Source organism: Filicampus tigris, chromosome 6, assembly GCF_054856515.1.
Source record: "Filicampus tigris isolate MCC_2025a chromosome 6, RoL_Ftig_1.0, whole genome shotgun sequence".
NCBI lineage: Eukaryota > Metazoa > Chordata > Actinopteri > Syngnathiformes > Syngnathidae > Filicampus > Filicampus tigris.
The window spans coordinates 22,757,371-22,777,709 of record NC_141222.1 but is presented as its reverse complement, the minus strand read 5'-3'; the positions used below and the strand labels follow the sequence as shown (position 1 = coordinate 22,777,709).

Genomic DNA, 20,339 nt, shown 5'->3' with positions numbered 1-20,339 from the left:
GTATCCGTCTCGCCCCGCTTTTAGTCACTTTACCAGGGCAGCTTCCCCGACTCTTTGTGGAAGAGAAACTAGGCTACTGGAAACATTGTAATTATTTCAGTGTTTATTTCTCAGTCGCTTCTCTCTCCCTCCCTTTTTTTTTTTTTTTTTTTCCTCACACTCCCTCCCCACTTTGCGAAAAAAGGGGAAGATTAGTTTAGTATGAGGTATGACCCCATTCCTCTTGGCCTCTTTTCCTGATCTCCCGTTCCTGTTTGCCTTGCATCTTCTCTCCCTCCTCCTGGAATTATCCTTCCGTTCCTATAAAACGGTTGTGTTTTCATCAAGGGTTTTATGTTGGACCCGTTGCGGGAACAGCTAATCTTGCGGTGCTGTGAGAGAATTGCCGGATTAGAGGGCTCTCGCGTATGGGCTGGAGTGTTTCTTACGGACCCGGGAGGTGGTCAGGCGTACGGTCATGGCCTGTCTTCATCTCTTAGGCGTCTGTCTCGCGTGATCGGCAGTGACGGGATAAAGCCGTGATTATCCGTCGCTATCCCGCTCAATGTTGGTGCTTTTTATTTGTCTCATTCGCTACTCCATTTTCAAAGGCACAATTGCTGACAACACGATCAGTTTGTCCATCTATTTTTCTTTTTAACGGTTAATCGCAAAGACCACTGTCTGGCATCTAGAGTTCGACAGTCAAAGCACGACAATAAACACGGTGTTAAATGTGTACCTCTCTGACAGTGTCGGTCGAGCAAAAATGAATATATATACACCTTTCGTAAAGCTGCATCTGAATGATTTCATTATTTCTCATTATATCAGTATGTCAATTAAAAAAGTGAAACTCACGTACTGTATTATATAGATTCACTACACACAGAGTGGAATACATATGTATATATTAGTGCTGTCAAGCGATTAAAATGTCTTAACTAATTAATCGCAAAATATACCATAATTAATCTCGATTAATAATATTTTTCAACTACATTTTTTTTTACAAAGCTTGGGACCGACATTTACTTCAGTAAAATCTTGGAAATAATATGGAAAAAAATTAAAAGTATATTTTGATTCAAAGACTGTTCTAAAGGCTTTCTTTCATCCTTGAATACGATTCTTTTAGAGAGAGAGAAATAGAGAGAGCGGGAAGATGGTGATGATTATGTCAAACTACTAAAACTTTTGGGTGAAAAGTAACCCGAATTGAGAGAACCCAGCTTTGGGTCCAAAAGGGGCCGAGCCGATGCTGGGTTATCTCTACCCAGCCCGTTGGGTAGAGGATTTGACCCAGCACAAAAAGCCAAACTGATAGGTTAAAGCTACCATAACACGGGTTTCTAGGTAATAAGATTAGGTGTGGTCACAAACCCTATTCATTTTATTGGCAACATTTTCAAAGAATGTTGAAAAAGTGAAACTGAAGAAAAATGGCGAATGGCCAAAATCCAATCTTCAACCCAATGTGCTGTGTCAAAATAACTAACCTAACCTTGGGTAAAAGTAACTCTACCCAGTGAGTGGGTTAGGAAAACGACACCGCATTTTTTTCGTGTGCAGTCTCTTTTCATATAACAAAGCCGCCGTCAACAATGTTGAAATGACACTTTTGCTTCCACTTCCAAAAAGTACACATTTCCATTAATCTCCTTAATCCTTTTTTTTTTTGACAAAGATGTGACCTCGTCCTCTCTCCTAAACCTTCCCGAGGAAGGGAACATCATGGGAAGTGATCTTCTAAACAATCGACTGGCAAGAATAAGAAGGAGTTTCAATCCCGTCTTCCACTCTGTAGTACTTCCAAGCCTCTTCCGTCTGTCTGTCAACATGGGGCTCCATTATTCATGAAAGATTGTCCCGAGGCTTAGCGACATACAAACTTCTGGACAATTTGCATATGGGCATCGGACGGCTGTTTGCGCGTGTGCCTGCATGTGTTGGTGCTATTTTGCACATTGTGTCGCAAAGCTGTTGACAACTGCAATCGACTGAAGAATGCCACGGACGAGGATGATTGCCACTATCTCACTTGCGAATGCACAGGGGGATTCAATTGACAAAGATGACAGGAAAACGCATGATTTTTCGGAATAACCTGAATTTAGCATGCGAACAGAGCAGACAGGGAAAAATGACGGGAGCTATAATCACGCAAGGCAGACGCATAGTAGCATCGGCACACCTCATAATTGGAATCGCTTTGTGTAGCCGCGGGAGCGCGGCCGAGCACAGCTACGTCGTCTGAGCAGGAAGATGTTCAACGGGAAATCAAATGTGCTTTTTCCTAGTCGTCGCTGTGGGGCTATGTGAAATGTCATTTATTTTTTAAGACATCCTCATTAAATACTAATTGGTTTGTCAGAAGCCGGTGAATGTCCATGACAACACTAACAAAAAGTTGTCTGTGTCGCATTTGTCACAATATTATGTTTGGAGAAAAAAAAACAAAAAAAAACATTGTCTCATTGTCTCTGTTCACCGTACACAGAGATTGCCAAACCCCTATCATCACCTCTCAGGAACATTCGGAATATTTTGTCAGGAACATTCTGATTCGTCAGGAAAAGTGGTGTCAGAGCTACAAACACGTTAACAGTCTGAGTCTGTTTTGAATATGAAATATTCAATTAACTTAAATTATACACATATTGACCAAAATTTAGCCAGAAAAACATTGGGGGAACAGCTAACCCAATACGGGGACGGCGGAGCTGAGATTCGAATCCTGAACCTCAGAACTATGAAGCAGACATGAATGGATTAAATATTCGTCGCTGTCATGTGAAAAACACATATCTCCATTTTTTTTTTCATTTTCTTATTCTTACCTGAATCATGTTTCCGCGTTACAGACATCGCATCAAAGTGAAAATTAAAAAAAGTTTCCAAAATTGGAGATAAGTGTTTTTCACAGGACAGGAACGTATTAATGGTTCGGCGTTCACGTATTTGCCTATTCATTTTTTGGCAGAGGAACTCATCCTCTATTATTTGCCGTTTTAGTGCAAAAACAGTATTTTGTGGTCTCAACAACGCATGTTGAAGTGAGTTAAGGAGTTTCATTTTGTACTACTTTGCCGCCATCTGGTGGCAACTTTGGCAATTACAAACCTTTGTAGCAGGGGAGTCTATTATTTGCGTGTTTTCGCAATTTGTGGCAGGGCTCGTTCCCCATCCCTATCGCAAGGCTTTACTGTTTTTCTATTCTCACAATCTAAAGAACAGATAGTGTTTGTTCGGCCTTAGAGGTTCCACTGTGCAAGAAAATTCTCAGCACTGAGCGAGGCCCTCAAGTGGCCCTCTTTAACTCCACACTCCGGTTGGCTCAGGCAGAAAATACCGAGGCAGCCAAGCACAATGGAGCATTGTTTACGTCCAGCTTGGTCTGGAAGATATGACAGCGCAATTTTCATGCATCTGCAGCTCTCGCTAAATAAAACCTGGCATATCGGGATGATATGGTTTGCCGCCATGATTTTCCACAATCTCTACCGCCATGGAGATGCATTATGCATGAGGGCTCTGCCCAAGCTTTAGCAGACGGCAACAAATAAGCCTAGGAGAACTTTGTCCTGTTATATCTTCATTTTTTTTTTTTCTTGAGCATATTGTTTTCCTAATGGTGTCGTAGTACATTTGGCTGACTTGGGTGCAGGCGGCGTGGGTTCACTTCCCACTCGGTGACGGTGTGAACGTGAGCGTGAGTGGTTGTCCGTCTCTTTATGTCCTCTGGGAATAATATGACGACCAGTTCAGGGCGTGGTCCACCTTTCCCCCGACGTCAGCAGGGATTTAGCTCCCAGGATAAGTGATGTAGAAAGAGGATGGACCGTTGTTTTTCCTGATCTGTTCCCTTCTGTTTCATGTGTTCTTCCGCACTTCTTCTAGTGTTTTGGCTGCATTTCCATAAGCTCTTAACACCAAACTCATGTGTCCTCTTTTAGCTTCCCTTTACAGTTAGAGAGGTTTATACTTAGCCGCATTAGCACAGAGTTCTCCGGGGTACAAGTACTTAGCATTTTGTGGTATGGGCCACGTTCAGTACTAATTGTGCAGAATATCATTTCATTCGCAGCATCATATCCTTGCTTGTACTTGTAAGAGTGTGGCACAGTATGAGTGCTTTGCCACACGCATCTGAAGCGTGTAATTACCATTTGATCCGTGATTGGCCAAAGGTTAATGACGAGATTTGGCGAGCGAATGGAAGCGCGCTACAAGCATAGAAACAACACAAAAAGAATTTGCAAATAGTCCAAACAGCAGTTGACGTTGCTTTTTTCAGTTCGGATTGCAATCCCTTGTACAAGGAAAGAAAATAAAATAGGTATGCATGGATTTATGTTGTTGCTAAGCGCTGAAGTATGCTTTGTGCAAACACTAAAGCGGAGAGCCATAATCATCTCTTACAACCACAACAACATATAGGCCCCATCTTGTAAGGATTTAGTAGGATTTCATAAAAGAAAAAAAAGGAATATACAGTCAAGCCTTGCTATTTGTGGACTTTAGAGACCAAAAATAGCGAACAGTTGTGAGTAGATGCCTCACCCCCTCAAAAAGTGTTCAGAATGGGCTATACAATCGTCCCACGCTAGACCGTGATTGTGAGTACTGTTATATACTCTTTCTACATGCGTTGCTTCACTGCTTGTGTTCAATCCATTCCTTAATGGGGAAAGTCAACCAAAACATATTTTTCTCAAGAATATGTTCCATGCAGGCCCACTAGTTGAAACAAGGCAATATGATTAATATGAAATATAAGTTAAGCAGCGAAATACACCCGTTTTTAGTCATCTCAGGGGGCGGCCATTTTGTTGCTTCTGTCGACTGAAAATGGCATCACAGGTGCTCAGGGCTCAGGTAACAACCAATCACAGTGCACCTGTTTTCTGAAGCTGAGCTCAGTCGACGGAAGTGACAAAATGGCCGCCCCCTGAGATGGCTAAAAACGGGTGGATTTTGTTGCTTAACTCATATTCCACAAACACATTATTAATCAGAATGCTGTGTTTCAACTAGTGGTCCTGCATATAAAATATTCTAAAAAAAATAGATGTTTAGGTTGACTCACGCTTTAAAGTGTTACAGCACAGCAACAGTAATGCTCATTAGCGTTAACATTAAGCTAGCGGACTGAAAGGCTAAGCTATGTGTGTTCATTTTTCTTAAAATACACAACGTGTAGTTCTCTTTGTTTTATGTTTAGTTTGACAGTAAACTTCAAGTGGGAGTGGCTACAAACACCTTGCAGACTTTTTTGAAGATTTGTTCACTATTTGCCAACGTGCTGCTTATTGTGAAGTGAGATGAGTTCACTGCCACCATACAGTGCTCGTATCTCAAGTCTACGTATCGCAATAGCCGAAGGACGGCCCGTATCTCGAAAAACTCGTCACGTCCAGTCACGCATATCTCAAGGAACCTCTATATAGGATTTGTGTCGGAAAATACTGTATTTAGAACAGCAGATTCCCAACCAATAGCGATTTCCTCTTTTTGATGCTAACGCCTGCTCTTAAATAAAAGCACACACAGAAACAGAACGAGGACTCACCGGCAGAGGGGATGTGCGGTGAAATCCACCCGCACACTCACCTTTACTGATCCATCGAAACTTGCAGCATTATTTCCAAGTAGCACACAAGTACCTCTATTTACCTCTCGCCCTCACTTCCTCACTCTTTCTGCCTCCCATACCAGCACAAAGGTAGTCTTAGTTCAGTTTAATGACGAGCTCTACAGTGGTCATCTGTGCTGTTCTTTATTCGACTCGCCGCACGCAGAATTGATTTGATACCATTTTGAAGCCGAATCCTTTTAATCATCATTCATCAAAGCTCTCAGGCAACCGACTCATCTATCGACGTTGTATTATGAAAGAATAAATCACCACAATTGATGGTGATTGAAAACAATGGTTGCTTTTAATTACTGTGAACATCACAGTTGTCCTTTTTTGGGGACATGCAGGAATCAATGTACGTATGTTTTCTACGGATTTTTGATGCTTTGACAATTTTGAAACGAAGGAGGACCTGTGTGTGTGTATGTTACACTTGAGACCGACTATGACGAACAGATGAATGGAGCCGATCATGTTCCTCTCATCTTGCAACAATGCGTAGCTAGGTAAAATCATTTAAAAATAAATATGCCTTCCTGTGTGGGGATTTTAATTTTCTACTCCAATTTTCTCCGGCCGGCTTCATTGGAGAATCTAAACTACCCATAGGTGTGAATGTGAGCGTGACGTTTTTTTGTATGTGCCTTGTGACTGGTTGGCAGCCAGTCCAAGGTGCATAGTAGGATACTCCAGCTCACCCATGACGCTTGATGAGAAAAGACGCAATAAAACGGATGAATAAATCGATAGATATGTTTGAATACGATCATCTCCACATATATTGAGTTCCTGGCTGGGAAAATAATTCAAGTCGTTTGCTATCCATGGCATTCCCATTGTGCGGGATGGCTCACCATACAGTGACTACATCAACCACAGATTGGCGCTCACATCGATCTATATTCACCCTGCACATCCAGTGAGTTTCAAAAAGCAATTTCAAAGATGAAGTTGGTTGATGTAAGTGGAGGAATGTGTCCTTTTGCTGTTCGGAACATAAAAGTCTGAGTCAGATTTGAGAGAGAAGTGTAATCTACTCTTTTTTTTTTTTTTTTTTTTTTTCCTGCCCATGTTTGAACACACGGGCTTGTGGGATGGTGTGTTTTTTTCCTGAAGCAAGAGTGAACACAGATGCTCTTACTTTGGGAAAAAAAAAAAAAAAAAAAAAAAACACTTCACACTCCAGGCAAAATCATGCCACTCCGCTCCCACTCTGAGAACCTCACATAGCCTCACGCCTGCAGCCCCTCACTAATCGACTGCAAGCTCGGCTAACATAACATAAATACACTGTCAAAACTGCCATCTGTGGGTTAGAAAATTATTCAGGGCATTTGAGTGGAGCCTAAACTGCAATCTTAAATGTAAACAAAAGGGGGAGTGACACACATGACAGGAAGGCTTTATGCTCACTGTCAACTCGTATGACAAAGCATTTCAACTCTCATTGTGCTAACTGACTAACCATAATTATGGTAGCGATCGACTGAAGAAAGCTATTGACAAAAGTATTGGGGCACGTGGTTGTTACTCCTCCAAAAAGACTATGGGTGAAATAAAGCTGTCTCAAAGTTTCTGTTCATTCCAAAAGTGTTTGACGGAGGTGAGGTCAGCGCTCTAGTCGAGATCTTCCGCACTCAACTCTACCGAGCATTCTGTTTTGGAACTTGCTATGAGCATTAAAGGGCCTTCCCCGAACAGTTCCCACAGCATAGACCGGCGGGAAGGTTGGCAATTATTTAAAATGTATTATTTAATCATGTGAAATAAATTGGTGCCCACCTCATGGCGCAGGTGTTCTGACATCTCTTAAGCGTAACCGAATTCCCCATTGTGGGACAAAAGTAGGCAGCATGGTGAAATAGTGGTTGGTCTGCCTCACAGTCGAGAACTTCTCGATTGGAAGCTCAATTTCTCCGGGTACTTTGATTTCTTTTCACATTTTATAACATATATGTTAGGTTGATTGAATTCTAAATTGCTCATATGCGCCTTGTAGTTGACTGGTGACCAGTCCACGGTGTATCCCATCCCTCACCCAAAATCAGCTGGGATAGGCTCCAGCCCACAAGTGACTCTAATGAGGATAAAAAAAGTATCGAAAAATGATCAAAGGGACAAATTTATTTACTAACTTTGCCCCAAGACTTTTGTCCATAGAGCTTTGATAGCAATGATTTACTTTACCAATTGCAGCACCAAATAAAATGAGTTGGCTTCACATGCTTACGATCTGTTTGAGAGAGTGTCTACATGGAAGTCTGCGTGCGTGCGTGTGTGCGTGCGTGTGTGTGTGTGGGGGTGGGGGCGTGTGTGTGCAACGTTGTGTTATGTCGTACAGAGGCAACCGTGTCGTAACGCCACTTTACTGTAGGACATCAAAGAGACAACAAGCCCAGGGGGACAAGGCAGACATGGAGACACAGCTTTGATGAGGATGTGCAGATGTTTCATTATTAATAATATGCCCGTGTGTAGCCAGGAAAGTGTAACTACACTTTGGATTCATTTCTCATTGAGTATTGATTGAACGTGTATGTGTTAGTCTAGTGATTAGCTGCTTGCCGCAACGACACAAATTACAAGAGCAAACTGAAAAGTGGGCTAAAATCATGACCAAGAAATGACAATGGTGCTATTATACATCAATATATTATTCTAACCTCAATTCTCAAGCACCGATATTTACAGGTAAAATATACCGCATCTCATTAGCCCTAATTTTAGCCAGCATCAACGGGCTAACTCTTCATGTGTGCTTATTTGGCTTTTTTTGTGACGAATTTAAACTAGAAAATGAAAATGTGTTTTATTTTAACCAAATATTGTTCTTGAACATAGTATATGTTTTAGTAGTTTAGAGTAACAACTTGCCATTGCTGACATTGTAACATCCAACTAAATATCGGAGCTGGGCATCGCCTAACCGTCACAAAATCTCCGTCTGCATATTTATCCGACCCACGTGGTCCCCGTCGGTCCGAGTCAGACCAACGGCATCGAGAACGGACTTAACCGGTACCACGTCACACGCACCTGACACGCCAAATAAAAATAAATAAATAAATAAAACAGTGTTGTATACCTTTCGGTCCCACAGACGCAATGACGTGCCCCATATTGTTTTTATTTCACCGATCACCACGCTGTACATGTGTGTGTCAGTTGTTTTTATTTGATATTTTTTCTTTATTTGGCAGCGTGTCTGCGTGTGACATTAAGTTCTCGACGCCAATTGGCTGTCGCCGACTTGGGACAGACTGGGACCACGTGGATCTGCTAAATATGCAGACGGTAATTTCATAACGGTTAGGCGATGCCCAGCTCTACTAAATCTGACTTTAAGACCATGTAAAGTAAATTCAGAGATTTGTTGATACATACATTCTAAAAGTTTGAATATAATTGCTGAAAATGCCACTGAGAGTATCACTGAGAAAAAGAGAAAGACTGAGAACTATGTCGTACTCAAATGTGGCGCTTATAGCGTCAAACTTTTTTCACTATTTTGGTCGTCCTGATTTTTTTTTGGGGGGGGGGGCTAAAACAGTGCCTAGTGATACACATCCACTCAGGCCTGAATCCCCCTCCCCCAGTATACGAGAACTTCAGCGCCTTAGTTCGCATCAACGGTTATCCAGCACAATTGCGAGTTAGTTATAATTGCTTGGCCCATTTCTATCTAGCATTATAGTATGGAGCTAGCTAGCTAACTATGCTAACACCTCAAAAATGAATCTTCACTGGATACCACAATATAGAGAAAAGCTTTGTGTCATTATTAAGTGTTATGTATTTTGTGTCATTCAGGCTACAGTAATGTATTTAAATGGAATGAACGCAAAGCATTGTGGGTATGTAACTAATAAGTATGTGATCAAACGTCTGTCATGTAGTGTGAGCCACTGGCTAAATAACATGCGGCAGTGTTAAATAAAACGGTTGACTTTCCCTGAAGTGTCTCTGTTATGTGACCAGCAATCTGACACGACAAGAGGCGAGGACGTGTCACCCGAGAGACGCCCTGGATATCTTGCCAGCTAGCTAGTGGCTAGCATCACTTGTCATGGCAGGGAAAGCCCCGCAACAACACGGTGGGATATAATCCAGCCACGGCGGTCTTTAACTCAATCACTGCCGTTGACGTATTTATTTGTCTTTTCACAGTCCAGCCATTGAATCCCAGGAACTTATTTAAATTTTTTTCTAATTTTTTCAAACGTTATGGTAAAAGAGGGTCTGAAAATGTCTGGCAGTGAATGAGTTAAGTGTATATATTTTCACGGCTCAAACATGTAAGGATATGTACGCATAAGAAAGATGCTAGACATAGTGGTATTTCATTTTTCATTGACAGTGGAATGTGGTCTGGGCGCAATCAGCGGACACGGCCACATTGTTGAGAGCGGAAACAATGGCTATAGCTTTTTCACAATTTTGAACCGTTATTGTATACTTGTAAAGTTTTTTTAATGATTCCAATTTAGCAGGGGTTCTCACAGCACTCCTCTCTGTGGTGTGTCAAATTTACAAGAAATATTTACATTCACTTTCCAAGGATTTTAATCGTAGCCTGTAACACAAGGTATTTCATGTCTCAGTCCGAACACTAGGGGTCATTATACAAATGGAGCAGTTAAGATGTGAAAATATAAATGAGACGAAGATGAACATAGAGTCTAATGAATATAAACGAGTATGACTGTCATGTTATCTGAAGCAAGCAGACTTATTATAGGCATAAAGACTCTGGACAGCTTTCTTGAGTGTTTTAGTGTCAGGCGACATGGAGATGATCACCAGTTGCCATGTAGCCAAATGACCAAGTTTTAGTTCTGTAAACTCTTGTTTGATAGGATTCTCAACTCAAAGCCACTACTGACCGACTTTTTGTGAACTTTGAAGGTTTGGATTTTCTGTGATTGGGGCTGCCGTTTGATAAAAAAAACAGCACTGACAGAAAACTGCTAAATTAACTTCCCATGCTAGCTGCTATTTAGTGACCAACTGGCAAGCTAAATGAATGGATGGATACTTGTGTGATGGTTTATGCCTGAAAAATGTGTACGTTTTTAACATGTTTATGGCAGAATGAATGACTTCTGCTTAATATTGTGTAACAATTAATACAAGTTCAAATGTGAGTTTTTTTTTTTGCTTTGAAATCCAGACAAACAGAAGGTGGACCGGAGCGACCTAATGAGTTTGACTTTCGAGATTTCACTATTCATTTTGAAGTTTTCAGGATGGTAGGGTAAAAAAAAAAAACAAAGAACAAAAAAAGTCATGTTTAATTCTGTTATAAAGATGTGAACAGACATTCTCCGCACACTGTGGCTGTCTCGGACTGCGCTGTGGAGGACAAATTTAGTGCCGGTTGCCATGGTTATGACACGGAACGCATGCACACACAAACAGAGAAGCGAGACCACGAGGACGCACACCTACACACATCGCTCCCCTTTCAAACCATGTGCATGAGGGGAACTATGGATTAGTGTGTGTGCGCCTGTGCGCGTGTCACACATTCTCAACACCTGTGGAAGCGTGGCATCTTTACTGATGGATACTGACTCACCGTCACAGTAGGGATGGCCGTAACCAGGGAGTAGACGAGAACAGGAGGCGCCTTGCTGTAGTCCTCCGGTCCCGGGTACGGCTTGGAGTACGCTTTGTCGAAGCAGAAGAAGCCCTGGATGTGCACGGGGAAGGTGTCCGTGTACTCAAAGTAGTACGCCAGCAGCACGGTCCCTGCCATGATGACCAGCTGGAAATAAAACATATTGGTTCCCAGCTTAAGTGCTCGGATCCGCTCAAAAAGTGAAACATACACCTTTAAATTCCTTCACCGCGCAAAAATGACGGATTCCTCCGTGATGTGTCAAATGAATCAAGTGCGCGTGGAGAGATAGCGAGGGAAGAAGAGGAGGGGGGGGGGGGGAGAGTTAGCGAGGAAGTCAAATACAAATACGTATCGACGAGCAGTGATAAGAGCCGCAGAGCAAGCGATGGATGCCTTCGGCGGCGTGAGCGGGCAGAGAAACACATTGATGAGGAGGGGAAAATACTTTTTGGAAAAGAGGAGGAGGACAGGAGAGGAAGAGTGGGATGAGGCGCAGATGGCAAGAATTAGAGCACGGCGGTGAAGAGAAGGCGGAAGCAGGACGCAGACGAAAAGCATCGCGGGGCAGAGCAAAGGGTCGTCGAGATTACACGCTTGCATGACCTTTTTGCTTAAATCAACTTATTACACCGCACTTGCATGCTGCTTTTACAAAACACCAGCTACACATTATGCAAAAGCGCATGCCGTCAAGCGTGAAATATGACCTTTTTAGCAAACAGTCACATAGCATAACATCAAGACTGACGTTAAGTGGATGCAAAACAGAAAACTCACAATTCTGCACAAGCAAGACGGAAGCGCTGAATATTCATTCGCACTCCAATTATTATCAGGACACTAATTCCTATACACAGACTCCCGCGCAACTGTTCTAATTCTGTATGTGAAGATTTGTCTGCCTGCTAGAAAGGATTTAAAGAGGAAGTTCATAATCTGCAAAACAAATGTTAGCAACAAAAGCAATAACTTTACAAGAAGTGACCTGATAACCATAAAACATATTCAGTGAACAAAAAGTAGTGGAAGTACCCTAAAGGAGGAAATCAACCCAAATACATTTTTTCTAGAATATGTCCTATGCAGGCCCAGTAGTTGAAACACGGCATTTTGATTAATATTGCATTTGTGGAATATGAGTTGAGCAGCAAAATCCACCCGTTTTAGCCATCTCAGGGGGCGGCCATTTTGTCACTTCTGTCGACTGAAAATGACATCACAACCGCTCACGGCTCAGCTTCACGTGATTGGTCGTTACCTGAGCCCTGAGCAGTTATGATGTCATTGTCAGTCGACAGAAGTGATAAAATGGCCGCCCCCTGAGATGGCTAAAAACAGGTGGATTAGCCCTTATTCCACAAACGCAATATTTATCAGAATGTCTTGTTTAAACTAGTGAGCTTGCATAGAAGATATTCATGAAAAAAATATGTTTGGGTTGACTTCCGCTTTAAAGACCACAAAAGGGTTCGGGGATAACCAATATAGTGAGTCTCAAGAACGGTTCCAACTTTAGATTTAAAGGATGCATTTAACTCCCCATTACAAATGTCATCCAGGCAATCAACGATAATTATGAAAAACAGAGTTCACAAACTGATCGAGATAAGTAGCAAAAAGCTTGCCATGTCCTGAGACTTCAACTCACACACCTGGCTTGCACACCATCCAGCTACGCATACTTTTGATTTAGTGAACTGATTGGCGGCCCGTCGCCAATCAGTTCACGAAATGAAATGGTGCATATTATGTTTCATTTTCATGGGGTGCTGTACTTACTACAGCCTCTGGAACGCGCAAGAGGAAAAATGTTCAAGACCATGGGAGAAGGCTGCGTGCTGATTTGGGTGCATGAGTGCGTAAATGACAGGTTTGAGTGGATGGGAGAATGCGTGCAGCTGCATCCCTTTTTCTGACAATATAGCCCATAATCTTTATCCTCTGTGAAGAACAATTAATATTAGTGCCGTACTGATGAGCTAAAAGACATCGCAATGAATTGTCCTAGACTGCTCCCAGGTGGCCAACGCACACACACCAGAATGAGCAGCACAACGTGCATTGCAAGAATCAGTATAATACAAAGTGTTGAATTATTTTCAATTCCATTTCATTATATTAATACTTTTTATAATGTTAGGGTTAGCTTTTCTTTATTAAAAATGTCTCTCTTTTTTTTTAGGGTGGTGCTGGAACGGGCTCATATTTCCATTCATTTCTATGGGGGATTTGTGGTTCGGGTGTTCGGGTGTACAAACATGGTTACGGAACGTGTTAAACTCTTATCTCAAGACACGACTCTATATCTTGAAATGAACATGCTTAAGTAATTGTGGTTATCATAGCAAACATGTATTTCAAACTGCACGCCACTTGACCTTAATGTTTGATGTTGCAAATTAGGAATACATTATAATAATAAACAGGCGACATAATTGGCATTTAAGTTAAGATATGATACACGTTTGTGCTGATTTTGTACTTATTTATTCATTCAGAGAGATTCCAAGGCTCCATCAAAGCGACCGCCTCATTCATTATGGAAATGATGGGACCTGCTACACTTAACACTCACTCAGCCTTAATATGGAAGTGCCATGGTGACCTGATTACCTCCGTACTGTATATGCTCTTCTTTTAAAAGAGGCACATAAAAAAAAAAGAAAAAAGAAAAAAAAGAATAAATTCATACATTTTGACATCAAATGTATAGCTACCTTAAAATAAGGACTGTTGTATATTGTCATACATATATGTTACATAGATGAAGAGTTTTAGAATCAATGGAACTTTTTTGGGGGTAGAACATAATCATTCATCGATAAAAAAATATGTATATTAAATATAAAAATACAGTGGAACCTGAATTTAATTGGTTCTGTGAGCCCGTTTGTAGCCTAAAACGTTCATAAATCGAGATCATGTTTGTCATTGAAATTAATGGAAATGCGATTATTCGTTCCAGCCCCAAAACTAAGTCATACTTTTTTTTTTTTTTACCAGTGTGGTTAAAGATTAATATAATGCAATATGAAAATAAGCGAAAACACACTATTGTAAAATAATAATAATACACTTGAACATGATAACTATTTATTACTCATTAACCGTAACAAAGGGGGAAGATAAGATAAGATCAACTTTATTCTCCCAAATGGGAAATTTGGCTTGAAATATAAGAGGAGGTTACAACTCCTCCATTGGAAATGTCTTTTTTGATAATAACATAAGGAAATTCTGATTCAAGTGTTATTTTCTACTTTTTTTCCCTCTTTTTCTGTTTCTTCTCGAAATAATCAGTTGATTTTGGCATACGAATCCACGGAAACGTGTCTTTTCTTCACCAAAAAATTCATAGTCGGGTGTCACATTGTCATTTAAAAGATTTGCTACGAATTTCTTTTGATAATTTTTATAATGTTTGGATTACCTCACTATAGACTATATTTTAACGTGTATATATATTTTTGTGAATCGTTTTACAAAGTGGCGTGCCGTGAATGTTTTTCCGATGTGAAATATGTGCCTCGGCTCAATAAAGGTTGAGAAACACTGAGTTACTGGACTAAAGGCTATGTGGTTGTTTTCAATACACAACATGTAATTCTAGTTTTAGGTTTAGTTTGACAGCAAACTTGGCATTAAGCAACTTGAAGCCTCCTTTTAAATAATTGTTCACTGTTTGCCAACGTGCTGCTTCGTGTGAAGTGAGTTGAGTTCACTGCCCTGCCACCAATACAGCCGTCGTATCTCAACTTAGCACTTGGAATACCAAGCCCAAAAAAAAAAAAAAAAAAAAAACAGCAGGATGATGGCTTGTATCTTGAACTCTTGAGTCAGCTCAAGGCCCCACTGTACTCACCATATCTTGAAATAAACATCTGTTGAAGCACATTAGCAATGGAGCGATAACATTAGCACTTGCTCGAGCACGAACACGGCACGAAAACGCATCCATCCATCTCGACCGCCAAAGCAGGAGATCCATGGTTGCTATGGCAACGTCAGGAATGCTATTCTCCTTTTGTCATTCAAGCAAGCGCACCATACACATGACGTTTTTTAAAAAAAATTAATTTAAATAAGTAATTAAAATACTATAATACGATGGTTAAGTGTCGCTTTAAAACGTGTAATCACCAAGGATTGCCAGCACCCACACACTTCTCGGAACACGCTGGCAAATCCTACAAACACCCCCGGCTTCACGTTTATATATAGGCCAACAAAATCAAGCAGCTCTTTCCACGGCCTTTTCCCCATGTTTGTCGCCTTCGACTCGAGTTCTGTGTGTGTCGACTGCGTGGGATTGTGCGTGTGTGTGTTTTCAGCGAGAGCATGTGGGTGCATTCCTGCGTCTGAGGAGGAACTCATCCGTCTTTGCTGAACTACAGAAGGCGCGAGGGAGGAAGCGAGGGAGCGGTGGCGAGAGAGTAAGGTCTAGGATGGTAGGAGGATGGGTGAGAGGAAGATTTACATTGTTTAATCGGGACGACCTTCCCAGGGGTAGGTTTGGCATGTCGTTAAGCATCTGGTATTACATTTCATAAGCATGATAGCTGACTGATCTAATTGACTATACTGTCGGTCTTAACAGTTCAGACCGTTTCACCTCCACTAGTACAAATAACCGTCTTCTGGTATGCAGACTCATGTGAATATTCATAAAGGTCATGCTGATGATTTCTAATTTACGTCAAGTCACCTAGGACATCCCATTTGCATGAAATTCTGAAAAGCAGTGAGAACACAAGGCAAACTGCTGACAAACTCCGGCCAGGTCGAAGAGGGTCAAGACGGGCTGTCAGAAGTCCCTGTGGCGTTTATTAGTTCGCCCGGTCTCCGAAAAGGTGTAACCTCAAAGTGTCAAGTGAAACGGCAAATGTCTTGAGTTTACATGAAACACCTGCTTGAATTCAGTTGTCACCTTAAATACCCTCTCAACTTGTTCACAACACCTCTCAAGTTGAACACCAGGAATTTGACCAAAAACCATCCTCTTAAAGTGATAGTCAACCCAACATATTTTTTTGAAGAATATGTTCCATGTTGAACTAGTTGAAACGAGGCATTCTGATAAATATTGCGTATGTGGAGTAAGAGTTCAATCCACCCGTTTTTAGCCATCTCCAACAGCGGCCATTTTGTCACTTCTGTCAACTGAAAATGACATCACAACTGCTCAGGTCTCAGGTCATGACCAATCACGGCTGACCTGTTTTCTGAGACTGAGCCGTGATTGGTCAATTGGTTGAGCAGTCATGTCATTTTCACTCGACAGAAGTGACAAAATGGCCGCCCCCCCGAGCTAGCCGGTGGTTTTGAAAAAATATGTTTGGTTTGATTTCCACTTTAAGTCAGACAAAATCCCCCCAAAAAATCTGATGTGAATCAGACATATCCGCTGTTTTTTACCAACATTTTGGACATTTGTGTATGTCGGCTGTATAACAAATCCTAAAGGTACATTTGTCTACAAAATTTGTGGTCGGTTTTCGTGGAGGAGGACCCAAACGTAGGAAGCAAAATTGTGTGCAAGATAAAGTATTTAATCCAAAACAAAAGGCAAACAAGGTGCTGGGATAATACTAAACTAACAAAAATGTTGAAAACCCAAAGAAACAATGAGGAACAAAACAACTAAAAAAAAAAAACACTAGACTGGACTGACCTTGACTTTGAACAGTGACAAGCGAGGACTTAGACAAGACAGGACAGAACAGACGAACCAACAAGGGCTGAAAGAAAGCTGGCAACTAAATACAGACACGTTAACGATACAACGAGGAACACCTGGTTAACGCAAGGGCCTGGGATGACAAGCACAGGTGGACTCAATAACTTAACGAGACAAAGGGACACAAGGAAAAGCGTGAAACTAAACTCAAAAACAAAACTCAAAACACAGACCATAACGCCGTGACTATTTTTCTATTCTTATTATCAAATAAAATATTTTGTCCTGAAGGTATTAGATACATCAAATGAAACATTTATTGTGTTTTTAGATTCTGCACTTGAAAAGCAAAAGAAAATGATCTCGAGAAACAATTTGATGAAACAATTCTTCCGATATGCCACAATCGACACATATTAGAACTCTAAATGCAATGTCTGCTGTATGCTGACACCTCGGCGAGCTTTTCATTTGACTGACATTTTAGATGTGCAGAACACTATATCAGCTTCAATGAGTAGCGAGGACAAAAATGAAAGTGGTTCAGGAGAGCGCTTTGAAACATGAAAGAACTCACGATTGACTTTGTCATATGAAAGACTTTTCAATTTTCAGCTGAAGAGACTCAACAGTTTGATATCACCCGCGTCATAATAAATCAGACATGTCCAAATCCTTGAACAAAGTCCAAAAATGTTCACAGTTTAAGTGCAACACTCAACACTCTTTATCTTTTATTTATTTATGGATTTACTTCTTCATTTATTTATTTATTTATTTATTTAAACAGCCAAGAATAAAGGCTAGTGGAACAAACTCCTGCTGGGCACGGAAGACAGATGGTTTGAAGGAGGAGTGGGAGAGGCCATCGAACGTTAAGGTTGAACGATCCTCTCTGAACAGAGGAGGGGGCTCACGACGCTCCCACACATCTCCCACATACAAGGCCTCTCTGTAAAGAATTTTAACAACTGTCATTTGGCATAACAAAAGAGTGGTAACCTTTTATTTGTGTTGGGAAATGTATCATCCAACGGCATGGCTCTATTTTTGTTTAAATTACGCTTGACAAGCCTCTGCATTTGAACTCGTCAACTGTACACAATTGGTACAATAAATGCTTATGTACGTATTGGAAAGAGTCAAACAAATGAACAAACCTGGAGCAAAATATTCAAATTTGCCAGCTTTACAGTAGCTTCCGTCAGCTGATTTTGGAGGATGACCCTCCTTTGACTGGCCTAGTCAACTAAAAGGATTTATCGACCACGCAATTAAGCTTTAATGAACTTACCTCTCGACTTCAAACGCAGCGAAAATCAAAGAAATCAAAGTGACTGTTGCGACATGAAAAAAAGAGGCAAATCCCTCTTGAAAGCTCTTCATAACTGCGCAGGTGTAAAAGGCAATAATATGGGACCGATGTCTCTTGGGCCCGAAACGTGTGAGTTTGCGCAAGGCTGCGTGTCTTCTCCCTGGAACCAGATGGCAAAGGAGTCAACATGCTTACAGAGGGCGAGGAGACGTATGTGGGTGCTGGTGTTAAGAGGACAGCACGCTGCTGGGAGAAAATGCACCACACAGCTCGCGATGGGGAGTTTTACTTTGCTCACCAAGCACCTGATAGGGTTTGGAATGAGCGCAAACTACAGCATTATTCATGCACCCATCCATGCTCTTAGCCCAGTTGACTAGGCAAGAGGCGGAATACATCAAAGAGCCTGGACTGGATGGCGGGCCATCAAAGGGCACCTTTCACCTTGCACATTCACACCTACGAAAAAAAAATACGAGTCTTCATATAACCTAACGTGCATATTTTTGGAATATGGGAGGAAGCCGGAGTTCAAGGAGAAAACACGCGCAAGAAAAATGTGAAGTGAACTGTGAAGCTGAAGTGCGAACCACAAATGAGGCCGTGGTGTTGCCCAAAATGTAAGAATGGAAATATTTTAATAATCTGCTTTGTGAAACATATTTCTACCTCTTATTCTTCACATTTTACTTAGTTTTCAACTTGGATGGCAGTTAACTCTTTGAGCGCCGTTGATGTGAAATGCAGCAGGAATCCTAACGCGCCATCGACACCGATTGCCGTCAACTATGGCCGGAGAAAGGTCTTGGCCAACTCTGGTTTGATAATTTAGCTGGAAAAGTAAAAGTAAAAAAAAATAGAAAAGCAAATTAACTCTTGAACGCAGATTGGATTCCTTTTGGATGGACTCACTGTGCGGCAACAATTTGTAAGCTCCTAAAACATGGCTGACCATTGGAAATGCAACCGTTCCTTGTGATTAAACAAAGTGTTTGTCACGTTAACTCTACTACAAATAGTGTCACAAAAGAGAAAAAGGATGATGATAATTTAAATTGACAAGAAAAGTAGAAGTGATTATGTATTCTACGTACACACACACACACACACATGCACACACTACTAAATACTACTACTATTAATAGTACTAAATATATGCAAATAGTTTGTAGAGTTTGTCAAATATTTGAGGCATCGCCAAAACAAAATTATTAGCATCAAAGGCACTGTTTTCAGAAAAAGGTTGTTTTCTGTTTTTTTTTTTTTTTAATTGTCAAATTAGGTGATTTGGGTGAAACCAACCTATGTTCTACTACTGATTACTAAAAAATGGAATAAGGTAGACACAAACCTTTTTGTGCGTGTGATATAAGGCGCGAGTCTAATCTTTCATTTGGTAGTTTCTGTGTTTATATAGTCATAAATAATCATATTCTCTGACCATTGGAAGATCAGTCAGAATGCTCCTAATTGGCTGGTACGCAGGAGCTGCTCCTTTTTGGAAATAGCTGGCACTGAAAGTGTTCAGAATGTTAAAATATTACTTTAAAAATCCCTGTAGAGTAAGAGTAGGTTTTATAATGGACTCTGGAACTTTTTTTTTCTCCTAAAACTGCTTTCCAAATACAAACAAATAGGAGATTGACCTGCATGACAGGTTGGATTTCAGCGGTTGCACTATATAGCTTACCTCATATTTCATTTCTCCATGATGCTTTCCTGTCTTTATTATGACCAGCAGTCTTAATACAAAAGCACTACTGTGAGATTTGAGCTTTCAACTTTAATAAAGTATTTTCCTATTGCTGTACTATTATCCAATGAATGTCAAGACCGGTTTATACACCTCATGAGCAATGGCTGCTTTCCTCCGCTCTTAATCTACAACATGAATTCCAGAGCTGTCAGTGGTCTTCAAAGGAAGAAAGGCTCTAAATCAACATAATAGAAGACGGCACGACAGCTACTTTAGACCGCTATTACATCTTCATCTCTTATTTGCAAGTGGATGATAAACTCTCGCACACAGCTTCTCAAAGGAGCACATCTTAGTGGTTAGCGCTCCTCCTAGTGTCCCCAAGCTGTATCACAACACAATGCGCAA

At 41.0% G+C, this 20,339-nt stretch overlaps 1 protein-coding gene across 2 annotated transcripts in view; it reads right to left on the bottom strand.

Moving 5' to 3' along the window:
- Positions 1-20,339, bottom strand: part of plppr2b (phospholipid phosphatase related 2b) — a 52,288-nt gene that overhangs the window by 13,082 nt on the left and 18,867 nt on the right. For both annotated transcript variants that reach the window (XM_086034144.1, XM_086034145.1), the window contains one exon: positions 11,199-11,387. In XM_086034144.1, coding sequence (XP_085890270.1) covers positions 11,199-11,387 — 189 coding nt within the window. The remainder of the gene's footprint in view (positions 1-11,198; positions 11,388-20,339) is intronic.